The 14,188-nt window shown below is 36.1% G+C and overlaps 1 protein-coding gene across 6 annotated transcripts in view; it reads right to left on the bottom strand.

The window, feature by feature from the left end:
* Positions 1-14,188, bottom strand: part of RFX3 (regulatory factor X3) — a 327,736-nt gene that overhangs the window by 88,984 nt on the left and 224,564 nt on the right. For 5 of the 6 annotated variants that reach the window (XM_055428303.2, XM_055428302.2, XM_088837912.1 and 2 more), the window contains one exon: positions 948-1,022. The exons of the other annotated variant lie outside the window; for it this stretch is intronic. In XM_055428303.2, coding sequence (XP_055284278.1) covers positions 948-1,022 — 75 coding nt within the window. The remainder of the gene's footprint in view (positions 1-947; positions 1,023-14,188) is intronic. 6 annotated transcript variants of the gene reach the window in all.

Genomic DNA, 14,188 nt, shown 5'->3' with positions numbered 1-14,188 from the left:
TTTGGACTGTCCCGTCAAAATAAGGGGAAGAATTAAAAATAACTTATCTCTAAATTTAAGAATACATTGTTGGTTGGGAGGAAAAACTCTAATTCTTATTATACTGTTACTGATACTAATTTAGCAGAAGAACTGTCTAGACAGATTTAAGTCTAGGTCTATTTACTCTTCCTCATATATTCAGAAATCATGATAACAAAATAATTCTTAATCAATTTTCATTGATTCCCCAAAATTTGAACATTTAATGAGAATGTTTATACTTTCACAAATGGTTATCACTTTATCCTCATCAGTGTTATAGTGATGCTGCATCTGGGTAACGGTTAATGGCTTTAGGAAACAGTAACAACAATAATACTGGTTTATCTCAATTATTAGCAGTTTATGGCTTATTTAGAGCCTCATTTCTTCTCTTGGCCCAGACTTATTTTTCTTTCGTCTTAGGATCTGAGCTCCTCTAGGGAGCTGTTTCCTGCCCATTGGTAAATACATCATTTTAAACAGTTTATCATTGGGTTTGGCATTAATGTTTTTCCACTTAAAGGATATTACTGGTCATACAAATAGAGACAATCATTTCTCCATCAGACATGAAGATGCAGATTACAAACATTTGCTTCATAACATTATAAACAAATATCACACTAGAAAAATTTAAATCATCAGCCACTTTTTACCAGTCATGGCAGCTTGTTATTAACTTGGAAATGTTATATCTGTACCAAAACAGTACAAAATCCTAATGAAGTAGTATATTGTGGGCTCTATTTTTAGCTAGTCCACTGTACAAAAATGCCTTTAAGTGATATAGAGATCATAAGCAGCTGAGAAAGGAAGGTTAAGAAGCAAAATAAATAAGTAAATAAATAAAACAAGCATTTAGAAGCAAGCAACACATGCAGAACAAGCAAGGGATTAGTTTACATGAAGAAGAGGCAACTTACATGGCTGTTGAGAAGAGAGCTTCTGTGAGTGGACAGACCGTCAGACTTTTGCAGCGTCTCAATCGCCATTTCAATCTGATAATAGATGTCATTAAAAAAAGGGCTCAAGACAAGATAGTAATAAAAGGCTCACCAGAGAATTTTTGATAGATTCTTTAAAGTTCAATTTCTCCTTCAATGGTGGCTAATGAACAGATCTCACTAAATGTGTATTTCCTCCTTCCTCCCCCCAATCCCAGAGAATAACATAAAAACAGGCACACTAATAATAGGCTCAATCATAAAAGTAAACCTTTTTGAATATTCCACAATTATAATCAGAATGGAGACCTGAGGAGCAGGAACCCCAGTGGATTGTGCTAGTTAAAACAGTCTTGATTTTCACAGTTCAAGATGTTAAGATAGTAACCACTCTCTCTCTAGTCTCCCACCTAAAAAGTATTTAATATTTGCCCTATTCTGTCACAAAAGGAAAATAGTACAGATTTTGTATTTTACAAACATTAGTGTTTTAATGCAAATGTGCAAAGACATCTTTATTAATGTTCAAAAGTTACTAAATCTAACCATTTCTCTCTAAACCCTGTATAAAAACTTGGAAGTGGAGCATCATTAGTATGGACACATTTAGACGTAAGCATGGATCCTATATCATATTTTAAGATGTGGTGGTGAGGCAGAGATATTACAAATGATAGCAGAAATGGAATGTAGAAGAGAAAATAATTCAGAGCCAACAAAGAAAAGGGACAACCACAGAAACAATTTTATTCTGTGTAATCTCAGCGTATGATGAGTAATCATAACACCTTAATTAAGTAGGACGTGCCAATAATAAATGAGATGTGCTGTTGATCCCTTCATATTTAAAGATAACTATCTCTCAGCTCCTGGCACTGCAACATTTACTGTAAGATCAGGTTCCAAACACCCTGTATTTGATTACTGGATTTTATTAAGAATATTAGCTAAAGTTACATTTATTTTTTTTTTTGGTAATTTATTTTTTATTGGAGGCAAATTATTTTACAATATTATATTGGTTGGTTTTGCCATACATTGACATGAATTAAAAATCACACTATATAAGAAAGAAATCATTTTTATTTTTGCTACCTGATCAAATCAATACTCATATAATCAGTTAAGAAAAATATTTCATGCTTTCAAACATATGTAAGTTATATTTTACACTAGTTATGGAAATTAATGATGCCTTGCAATTTTAACATACTGCCTACTCCTATCCAAATTAAAAAAAAGGATGGCAAAATCCATAGCAGAGCAAAGTCTTGTTTTTCCCACCAAGTGTCCAGTTGCTTTATGGTAGAATACTTTATAGAAAGAATGTTCAGTCTCAATTATACCAACATTTAATTTAGTTTCCTTAGGAATTGGTAGCTTTAATTTTATGTTATTTCTCCAAGTTACTGGTTCTTCTTTCTCAGAGTTAATAAAATGTAATACAGAGAAGGATGTTACGTTAGAAATTATAGAAAATTACTCTTAAATATGTATTAAAATAATTCATAAGGTGTAGAACACAATTTATTATTTTGTTAAATTTTTTTAGATCATACACTTAAGTAAACTGGCTTCTGAAATACTCTTTGCCAGATGGAATGTTAATGTATTTCATCATTATACTTGAAAATAAACTAATGAAAATGATACTGTACAAGTCAAAACAGTAATGTAAATTCTACTAAATATACTAAATGTTAAATTATAAAACTAAAGAATCCCAGTATTCTTTACTAAAGAATTTTATTAAAATATTAAACAAGCATTTTACTAAAATGTTAAATGGTAAAACTAAAGAATCTCAGTATTACATCTCTTAAAAGGGTATCAATAAGTATTCCTGCTTTCTGAGAGAAAATATGTATCAAAAGAAAGGTGAAAAGTCCCATCCTCAAGTGACTGTAAATCTCTTCTAGGAAGAATTTGCTCAAAACTCTAATTTGCTAAAATGCCTACTTTTTTTAAAAGTTTGAGTGTGGAAAATTTGAAATTAGATTTTAGTCTACTTAAAAATAAAATGATCTGTTTCCTGTGGTTTTACAGGTTTAGGTGAAAGGTAAAAATCACCAAAAATATAAGAGCAGAGCAATAATGAGGGAGAGATCTACATTCAGATTTGCTTGTTAACAGCAATTTCCATTTCTTTATGACTAAAGGATTTGATGTTTTTGACAATTAAAAATTGAGTGCAGTAAACAAACATTTTCCATTTCTTCCCTAAACTAATTAAGCTTTGGACTATAGCTTAGCTTGTTTTCTTTCCTTTTTTTGGAGAAATAAGTTCTCTGAACTAAGGTATATTATAGCCCAGTTGTGTCTCTAAACCATCCTAGGACTGAGTGCCTAATAGTACACACGTCCTCTCCACGATTATCTAACGCTAGGATATGTGTTGCTTTGGAGTTTAGACTGGTCCATGGTGATCCTGAACTATTGCCTCATAATCAGATAAGAAGCTATGGCAACTACTCTTAGATCAAATGGTGGGATGCTCTATTTGAGATGTTCGGCCTATAGAGCATTAACTGTGATTACTGGAGTGGGTGAGACTTAAAACTCCCTGTGTGAAAGAGCAGGTAAGAAACTGATATACATTCCAGCCACAATGGGCACACGAATTCTTAGAAACATAAGTCTTTTCTGGAAGATTAAAAAAGATACTTAGTAATATGTTAATACTTGGGGTGAATTAAAACCCTCCAGATCCAGCAGCTAAAACAGGATTCCTATGAGAATTCGGAATCTACTCTGAGGGTGGTTATCAGTCAGAGAGAAACCCTTGCTCCAGTACTACTGTGGAAACTTTCAGAAACTGGAAAAGAGGATTTCACACTGTGTTTAGACACATCATTGAAATATTAGAGGACTGACCAGCCTCTGGGCCAGAAAAATGATAGACATCAATGAACATTTTTCCAGCCATAGGAGTTACAAGTGTGGGATGACCAACCTCAGGTGCTACCCCAACAGAATGCCTGGCAAAGTCTGAAGAGTCAGAATTCAGGAAATGTGGAAAGCTTCCTACATGCATAGGCTAGGTTTCTCCCTGACCACACAACAGCAGGAAAATAGAAGACCTCTTTGCAGTGTGCTGCATGACAAAGCACTACAGAGCATAATTCTAACGATCTGGTTTGAGCATTTGCTGTGAATATTTTACAGTGAAGACTATTCAAGGAAACCCAAACTTCATCAGCATGGACACCCATGAGTTTTGCTCTGAGTGAAGCTTAATTTGGGTGAAGAAAGAGAGGAAGGTAACACCAGTTGCTATGACAAAACAATGTCTGGGCTTGTGTCACCAGTTAGGAACTGGAGAATTAAAGTAAATACAGGTATGACTCAGTTCCCACAACCAAACACTGAATTCTCAAAAGACAGAATATCAGGGCTTCCCTCATTTGGGCAAAAGGTTCTCCATACTAAGAATGTGACTTGGAGATCAGGCTACAGACTTTTCCAATCACTGAAATGCTAATGTTGCCTTGTTAGAATCAAAGGACAGGTGGAGAGTCTCCAAGCACCCAGGGTAACTTGAGGCTAGTAAGATATTCATCCAAGAATCAGTGTCATGATAAGGACTTAAAAGTCACACCAAAACCTTAAGAAAAGAGGATGAGAGAGCACTGGAGAGGGGTCAAATGCTGGCTGAGGTCCAGTAAATACAGTGTTTGTATTCTCTCTCCCAGAGCTCAAAGAGATCAATATTGTACTTTTACTAAAGCAGCAAATACTTTTAAAGAGAAAAATGTAACAAGAAAAAAGCATTTTCCCTATTATTTATAATTCCCCATCGTTATTTATAATTGGTATTTATGGTTCCCTGTTGCCTTTTCACGCAGGAGAATCCTTATCACAGGATGGGGTCTTGTTTTGCAGAGCTATCATCAGGCTTTAAGTGCTCTACTGGAGGGTTGAGAGATTTGAGGAGACTGGGACCTGTGCAGAGTGGAAGGGAACGTTCATTGGCAGATGATGGGCAGACTGGGGAGGACAGGTGGTGCAGAGGGGCTCTGAGGGACTCTGCAGTGTGTGACCCTTTACCCTCAGCTCTTTACTCCACAACATCATCAGTAAAATTGATGCCACTCACACTTACTTCAGGTACAAGTAGTCAAAACTGGCTGGAGCACAGGCTTCATTTAGGGGCAGTTGATGCTGTCATAAAGGTAAATCTCAGGTTCAAATGCAGAGAAACTTGGAGAGGTATTGAGTCTTTTATTTATTGTTGACATTAATTTTGTCATCACCATTACTTCTAAGAGAGAGAGTTATTTAAGTAATTCTGGAAACACTTGTTTTAGAGCTAATCTTATTTCAAACATCAGGATGCATCAATGTTGGGGAATGTCAATCACCTTCAGTGAAAAGGAACAGGAAGGTTGACCTCAAACTGAGAGATGCTGAATCTTTTTGCAGGAGCTGCACAGGGCCAAAAAGAGGCTCCCCTGTACATGTGATTTATATACATATTATGGGCATCTATTCCATGGCCCAAATAGAATATCATATATGTGGACAGTTAGAACTTTGTCTTAATGTAAATATCGACCATTCAATTACGTGCCATTAACAGAAGGAAAAAGAATAATATCAACTTATTCACTGTCTATAGGTCAAGGCCTATTCTAGTGATTGTGAAATGCTTTTTAATCTTTTTTAAAGACTAAAGGTCAAGATTGATATATTCAACTACCACTATAATTCCACAGTTTTATGATTTATAAAAACTTTTTAGATTAAATCTCATTTGATCTCCACAGCAACTTTGTGAAACAGCAAAGGCAAGCAATATTATCTCTTTTTCACAGATCAGAAAACTGAGTGTCTCTGGGATTATATAGGTATTTATACACCTGGAGACTGGAATCCAAGATTTATCACTCTACATTCAACATAATTTCCATTTTATACAAATACAACATGAACATTAATCAAGTGGAAGTATCACTGTTTTTAACAAAATATCTTCTGAGGAGTGGCTTGTAAGATTAAAATTTGCTAAATGATTTGCTATTAACAATATTCATTTTCTAATAGAAAGGGCTTGAATATGATTAATAAGCACTGCTTGAAAATGATTTCAAAGTGATCAAGTTACAAAGCAACAAAAAGTTCTGAATGATAGTTAATTTTACTTACATAAAATAGTTATGTAATGATTGCATTTTCTTATTAATATAGGTTATTTTGTTAACCTCACAAGTTAACATTTTTTAGAGAAACATCATTTTTGTTTCCTTGTAAAAGAAAAGTAAATTCGTCAGAGAAACCCAATGAAGAGAATACACTTAAGACTGGAAATTTCCTTTGGGATAATTTTTCTCCTGAACTCTTGACTTTACATTTTGTTTGAATTTGAGATCAAGTAAGATAATCCTGGGTGTTCATTGGAAGGACTGATGCTAAAGATGAAACTCCAATATTTGGCCAAATCATGCGATGAGTTGACTCACTGGAAAAGACTCTGATGCTGGGAAGGATTGGGGGCGGGAGAAGAAGGGGACGACAGAGAATGAGATGGCTGGATGGCATCACCGACTCTATGGACATGAGTTTGAGTGAACTCCGGGAGTTGGTGATGGACAGGGAGGCCTGGCATGCTGTGATTCATGGGGTCGCAAAGAGTCGGAAACGACTGAGCGACTGAACTGAACTGAAGATACAAATGGGTTTCCCTGGTAGCTCAGCTGGTAAAGAATCCACCTGCAATGCAGGGTACCCTGGTTTGATTCCTGGGTTAGGAAGAGACCTGGAAAAAGGGATAGGGTACTCACTCCAGTATTCTTGGGCTTCCCTTGTGGCTCAGAAGGTAAATAATCTGCCTGCAATGTGGGATTGCACATTTAGGCTCGATCCCTGGCTTGGGAAGGTCCCCTGGAGGAGGGCATGGCAATCCACACCAGTATTCTTGCCTGGAGAATCCCCAAGGACAGAGGAGCCTGCTGGGCTACCGTCCATGGGGTCGCAAAGAGTTGTACATGATTTAGCGACTAAGCACAGCACAGCAAGATACAAATCTTTCTACTTGGTGGCTTGTTTAGAAAAAGTACCTGTGATCGCTGACATGAGCCATGTGACAACTACCCTTATACCTGTTAGAAAGGACCACCTCCTGGTGTGTTAGTGTGTATTGGATGGCAGGGGACTTTCAAACCAAGAGCACAAAGGAAAAAACCCATTCACTCTGCATTTGGTTTATATAATCACAACACAGGTGTTTTCCAAGTGTGGTCCTAGAAGCTTGTTAGAATTATCTGAACATGTGTTAGAAATGCAAAACAATAATAATGAAAAAACAACAAAAAGAAGGGAGCTCAAATTCAGTGCTCCATGACAACCTAGAGGGGTAAGATGGGATGGGAGGTGGGTGGGAGTTCAAGAAGGAGGAGACATATGTATACCTGTGCTGATTCATGTTGATGTATGGCAGAAACCAACACAGTATTGTAAAGTAATCATCCTCCAATTAAAAATAAATAAATTTTTTAAAGAAGAATGAAAACTGTGTCCTGGCTGCTCATATGTGTTGCTGATGCTTTGATCTCTTCCTCAGTTTTTCCAAAGCAGCACTTTTCAGAAAGTAAGGTGTAACCCATTAGTAGGTTATGAAATCAACTACCCTGACCAGCATTTTTTAAACATTAAAGAAATCAAATAGAGTAGAAAAATACTCAAATATCCTGACACACAATATGCATAACTTTGGCTTCAGTCCTCTGTATATGAATGTATATTATGTATATAATAGTCATATGCGTGTGCATACAAGTGTGTACTCATGAATGTATGCATGTATGTATGTGTATGAGTAGTAAAAGGTCACAAGGTAAAGGTATTTTCACCGTAGATTGTGGCCCCAAAACTTTGAATGCTCTGCGTGAACAGTTAGTCCCTTCTAGTAACTGGATCCCTTCTAAGGATCTACAAGTGTCTCTTGGGCCCATGAATCCCTGCAATGCAGACAGAAACAGCTCACTGAGGCTAAAGTTGTGAATATGATACTACTCTGTAAGTTGTACATTCAACCGATATAGAAATCAACATGTGAATATATTACTCCATAGCAACATTAAAGAAAAGTTTAACTGAAAGATTCAGGGCTGGTTCTTCTTTTAACTCTTAAAAAAATTTAAAATGCCCAGAAAACACACCTAACCAGTTTTGCTTTTCATCTCTTGAACCAGAAGTAGCTAAGACAATATCTTAATCTTATACATTAAGCATTTAGAGAAAAGAAGTCTTAGATCTTGCAAATGTTTAACTATATGAAAATTTTTTTACTCAGTTATAATTTTATGACATCTAAAATTTTTATTTTGTTTTGCTTTCAACCTGAAGTTTTGGCAATTTTGTATTCCCTCAAGCTATTTTGAAATACAGATAAGGAAAAAAAAGACATCTAGAGAAGATACTTGCATGAACTGAATGTGTTCTGAGAACATTTGGTTTAACTAGGTAAACTGAAACCAATGCTGTTTTGGGCTTCCATTGCTGCTGCTGCTCCTGCTAAATCACTTCAGTCGTGGCCGACTCTGTGTGACCCCATAGATGGCAGCGCACCAGGCTCCCCCGTCCCTGGGATTCTCCAGGCAAGAACACTGGAGTGGGTTGCCATCTCCTTCTCCAATGCATGAAAGTGAAAAGTGAAAGTGAAGTCGCTCAGTCGTGTCCAACTCTTAGCGACATCATGGACTGCAGCCTACCAGGCTCCCCCGTCCATGGGATTCCCCAGGCAAGAGTACTAGAGTGGGGTGCCATTGCATTCTCCATTGATTATTCTGTAAAGTCCACATCCCTCCACCCTCACCAGGGCTCTGTGAGACTGGTGTTACTGGTGCATGAATATAAAATTAATTTTAAGATATCAACTGTATAAACTCTAGGGATTACAATCACCCTTCAGGAATCTGCTGGGTTAGGATTAGGTGATAGGATTTAAGGCCAAATTTGTATTTAAGATTTCAAATCTGCCTTTTGCAGACTATTCTGAGTACTATGAACATTTTCAGTTTATGTTTAGTTCATATAATCATTAACACAGAGGTTTTCTCAAAGTGTAATTCTGGCATTATCAGAATCACCAGGTGCTTACAAGAAATGCAAATCTTAGGTCCTTCTCCACACTCAATCAAAAGGCTTGAGGGTGGGGCCTGGCAATGCATTTAATCAATGCTCCAAACATAATGTACATTCAAGTTTGAGGAACACTGTACTAAACATATCTCTCAATGAAAGTGAAAGAGGAGAGTGAAAAAAGTTGGCTTAAAACTCAACATTCAGAAAACTAAGATCATGGCATCCGGTCCCATCACTTCAGGGCCAATAGATGGGGAAACAGTGGAAACACGACTGCAGCCATGAAATTAAAAGATGCTCACCTCTTGGAAGAAAAGCTATGACCAACCTAGACAGCATATTAAAAAGCAGAGACATTACTTTGCCAACAAAGGTCCATCTAGTCAAAGCTATGGGTTTTCCAGTGGTCATATGGATGTGAGAGTTGAACTATAAAGAAAGGTGAGCACCAAAGAATTCATGCTTTTGAACTGTGGTGTTGGAGAAGACTCTTGACAGTCCCTTGGACTGTAAGAAGATTAAATCAGTCAATCCCAAAGGAAAGCAGTCCTGAATATTCATTGGAAGGACTGATGCTGAAGCTGAAACTCTAATACTTCGTCCACCTGACACGAAGAGCTGATTCATTGGAAAAGACCTGATGCTGGGAAAGATTGAAGGCAGGAGGAGAAGGAGATTATAGAGGATGAGATTGTTGGATGGCATCACCGACTTGATGAACATGAGTTTGAAAAGGCTCCGGGAGTTGATGAAGGACAGGGAAACCTGGTGTGTTGCAATCCATGGGGTCGCCAAGAGTCAGACACGACTGAGGGACTGAAACTTGAAACTTCTACTAAACAAGATCAAATCTTTTTCTTTGCCAGGGTTAGACTGCAATTAACACTTTAGGGAGAATAAGTAAGGTGGTAACAGGTATTCCTACAATGGCCCTGGCTAACTCTATATAAGGGGTGTTTCTTAAGTATTATTTGAATTTTTGCCTCTCTTTCATTCTCTTGCTAGCCAATCTTACCCAACCTTTAGATATTTTGCAATTTATATTAGTAACATAATCAGAAGATAAGCAGAATTTTGGTGAATCTAAAATTAATTTACAACATATTAACATTTGTGATTTTAAAAATAATGTGATGAGAAAGAAAATGAAAGCTAACCACTTGAAAGAAGTTTGGGGTTCTTTGTGGATTTCCATTTTTTGCCTTGGAGTATTAGGTACCTTTCAGTGATGAAATTAGCTCTATTACCCATACTGTAAACCTTTACATCCATAGAAGCACAGTGCCTGGTCAATAGTGATTGCTCAAAAAATGTCTGAGAGAGTTAGGGATTAAAGAGAACAATCCAGACTCTGAGTACATGAATGGTGAAAATACCAAATGTTCACCTTCACTCCAAAATACTGAATAGTAAGAATGGTTCTATAAATCTTTACTAAATTTAATGCAAGTTTTTATTCTCTAAACTTTCTCAGTTCAGTTCAGTTCAGTCGCTCAGTCGTGTCCGACTCTCCGCGACCCCATGAATCACAGCACGCCAGGCCTCCCTGTCCACTACCAACTCCCGGAGTTCACTCAAACTCATGTCCACAGAGTCAGTGATGCCATCCAGCCATCTCATTCTCGGTCGTCCCCTTCTTCTCCTGCCCACAACCTTTCCCAGCATCAGAGTCTTTTCCAGTGAGTCAACTCGTCGCATGAGGTGGCCAAAGTATTGGAGTTTCAGCTTTAGCATCAGTCCTTCCAGTGAACACCCACGATTGATCTCCTTTAGAATGGACTGGTTGGATCTCCTTGCAGTCCAAGGGACTCTCAAGAGTCTTCTCCAACACCACAGTTCAAAAGCATCAATTCTTTGGCGATCAGCTTTCTTCACAGTCCAACTCTCACATCCATACATGACCACTGGAAAAACCATAGCCTTGACTAGACGGACCTTTGTTGGCAAAATAATGTCTCTGCTTTTTAATATACTAAACTTTCTACAGTCTAATAAAAAGAGGATGTTTTCTAAAACCAAGGATCAAGGTTTAATTTGAACCATGATACCTTGTAGACAATCCTTTACTGGGCATAAAGTAAAAGAAAAGGTTGTTGCAGTTACATGCATTTGGGTAGATACATTTTATAATCATTAAGAGCTTGCCTGAGTTTTTTAAAAATAATAAATCACTTTTTAATTAAAAATATATTCATATGCCTCTCGCCCTTTTTCCCTCATGCATTCTGTAGAGATATCTTTGTACTTATATAAGCATATAGGAATGTATGGGGCTTCCCTGGTGGCTCAGGCGGTAAAGAATCCGCCTGCAATGCAGGAGATCTGGGTTTGATCCCTGGGTTGGGAAAATTCCCTGGAGAAGGAAATGGCAACCCACTCCAACATTTTTGTCTGGGAAATCCCATGGACAGAGGAGCCTGGCTACAGTCCATGAGGTCATGAAGACTCGGATGTGAGTGAACGACTAACACTTTCTTTCTTTCACAGAAAAAAGTATGTTTCTATTCAATGTACACACGCATGCACACATATACACACTACTTGTTTTTTCATCTAACAATATATTTGGGGATCTTTCCATGTCTATTTACACACATACATACACATACACATTGCCTCACTCTTTTTAATGACTGTATAAAATCCCACTGAATGGACAAATGGAAAAATATATATTTCTCTGCTGATGGACAATTAGACTTCTTCCAATCTTTTTCTAATACAAATAACTCTAATGTATATAGTTGTTTATGCAGCATTTCACATATGTAAGAGTATCACCAGTGGATTAAATTCCTAGAAGTACTCTGAGTCAATAGACATGTATATTTTTAATCTTGATTAAAATTTCCTTTTGCTCACCAATCCTATACCAATATAGTTTCTTAAGAACAATGGAACTGCCTATTTCCTTATGCCTTTGCCAAGGTTTACTAACTTTTTAGTGTTGCCTATGTGAGAGAGAAAAAATAGTATCTCTTTGTAGTTTATTTTTCATTTCCTTTTCAGTAGACTGCTTCTTCAAATGCTTTCTTCATTTTTGGTCTTTTTTTTCTGAAGGATTTCTAAGAGTGGTCTGTATATTAAATGAATTCATGCTTTGAATATAATGTTTCAAAACTTGATGTTGTTTCACTGCTGCCTTTTTTTGTGGTAGTTTCTTTCACATGGAATGTTTTTACTTTTATGGAGCTGATCACACCAATGTATTTTTTGTAGGATCTAAATTTTATATCCTGTTTCCCCATTATAAGAGAATGATAACAAAAATATTTTTCCTTCCAAGTGAAATTAATTTTTATATTTGGAGTAATGTATGGAACCAATCTAATTTTCTCTTAAAAATAGTTGTTCAGTTGTCCCAAACATCATTTATCAATAGTTCATCGTTTTTCTACCTATAGGCAATGCCATTTTTATATTCCTAAATGCATTTGGCCTCTTTATGATTTTTAGTCTATTACTGGCCTAGTCTATTCATGTGCGCAGATAATTGTTTTAAATATTAATTTTATGTACATTTGAATAACTTGTATGGCCATTTGTATCCCATGTCATTCATCATTAGTTTTCTTTTTACACAACTTTTCACTATTATTGTAGGTAGGTTTATTTATTCAAGAAGTCTTTCTTAGAAAAGAAAAAACCTACTGGTATCTTGATTGGTATCATATTAAAAATTTTTAAGTTAATTTACAGAGATTCAAAATATTTGATAGTGAAACTTCTTCTTCAATTACTCAAGCTTCCTTTTGTGTCCCTGAGGAACTTTAAAAAGTTTTATTCAGCAGCTGGATCTTGCACATATATTATTAACTTACTGCTTGGTAAGTTTATTATAAACGATGTCTTTGCTTATTTTCTAACTACTGTCATTTGGATCTATAAAAGCTATGGATTTCTCTGTATATAAATTTTGTACTAAGTCACATTACTAAATTCTCCTATTATCTGTTACAGATTTTCATTTGATTCTCTGATTTTTTATCAAGTATACAGTCATATCTACAAATTCTGACCTCTTTACCCCCTTTCTAATTTTATATTTCCTTCTCCTGTCTAACCGCCTCTTTCCTATAATTTTGAAAGCACAATTAATAAATAACATCTTCTTTTCTCATAAGGGGATGAGAAAAGTTACTAAAACTTAAATAGTGGGTAAAGTTAAAATAAATGAGTTGAGTTACTTTAATATTCTACAGTTAGTTTACAAAATCCCTAACCCATAAAAATTTTGGGGCACCAACAGTTATATTTTTTTAAATCTAGATTTTAAAAGAAACCAAATAATTCCATGGCCAATAAATACAACTGTAGTTATGCTTGCCGAGAAAGTGTTAGCCAAATCACATGCTTTTGGAGTATGAATCATGAACACGGGAACACGGAGAAATTCCCTCTCATTTGAGAACTGACATTTGGTCATAGGCATCATGTGATCTTTAGCCTCATTAAATTAAAAGACATGGACCAGTGGAACAGGCAGTATTAAAATTTTATGGGTCTAAAGCTGACTCATATGTAACTCACAGATGACAGTATATTTAAATTTGCTAGCAATACATTTTATATTTTATCTGGATCACACAGTTTCCACAAATGAAACATCAGTGATTTTTTTCCATCAAAATCTATAGTAGTTTCAAACTAGTAAATTAGCTTGCAATTTGATTTAGAAATATAAGGACCAAGTGAAAGTTATGCAACAGGTCGCCTGGAACATAGTTAACTTCTATATTTATAATCAGAATTTACAGACATCACTAAACACTCCTAATCTAGATTTTGGCTGAAATAAAATCTAGCCATTTCTGGCATGTTGCAACATACCTGGGGTTCTGAAATGCTGTTTCAGTATGAAATAGCTAAAAATTAAAATAACACATTCTGTTTTGCTTTAGAAATTCAGGAGGACTCCATCAGCTATGCTAAGGAGTGGCTGAAGGCCCCATCATTTTGTCTTAACCTTCTACTTTATCAAGATTTCTAGGGGTGGAATGTCTTACAACCTTAACCATAAAATTACTGCCTCTAGCTTTTATCAGCTTCAAGGCTGGAGCAGTGTGAAACTGACTGACAGCTGAATGGAATATAGATAAAGCAATGGAGACTACAAGTCACTCAAAGTCCATTTAATT

This window comes from Moschus berezovskii, chromosome 7, assembly GCF_049115385.1.
Source record: "Moschus berezovskii isolate FMDL1 chromosome 7, NW_MosBer_1.0, whole genome shotgun sequence".
NCBI lineage: Eukaryota > Metazoa > Chordata > Mammalia > Artiodactyla > Moschidae > Moschus > Moschus berezovskii.
This window is presented reverse-complemented; position numbering and strand designations above follow the sequence as displayed.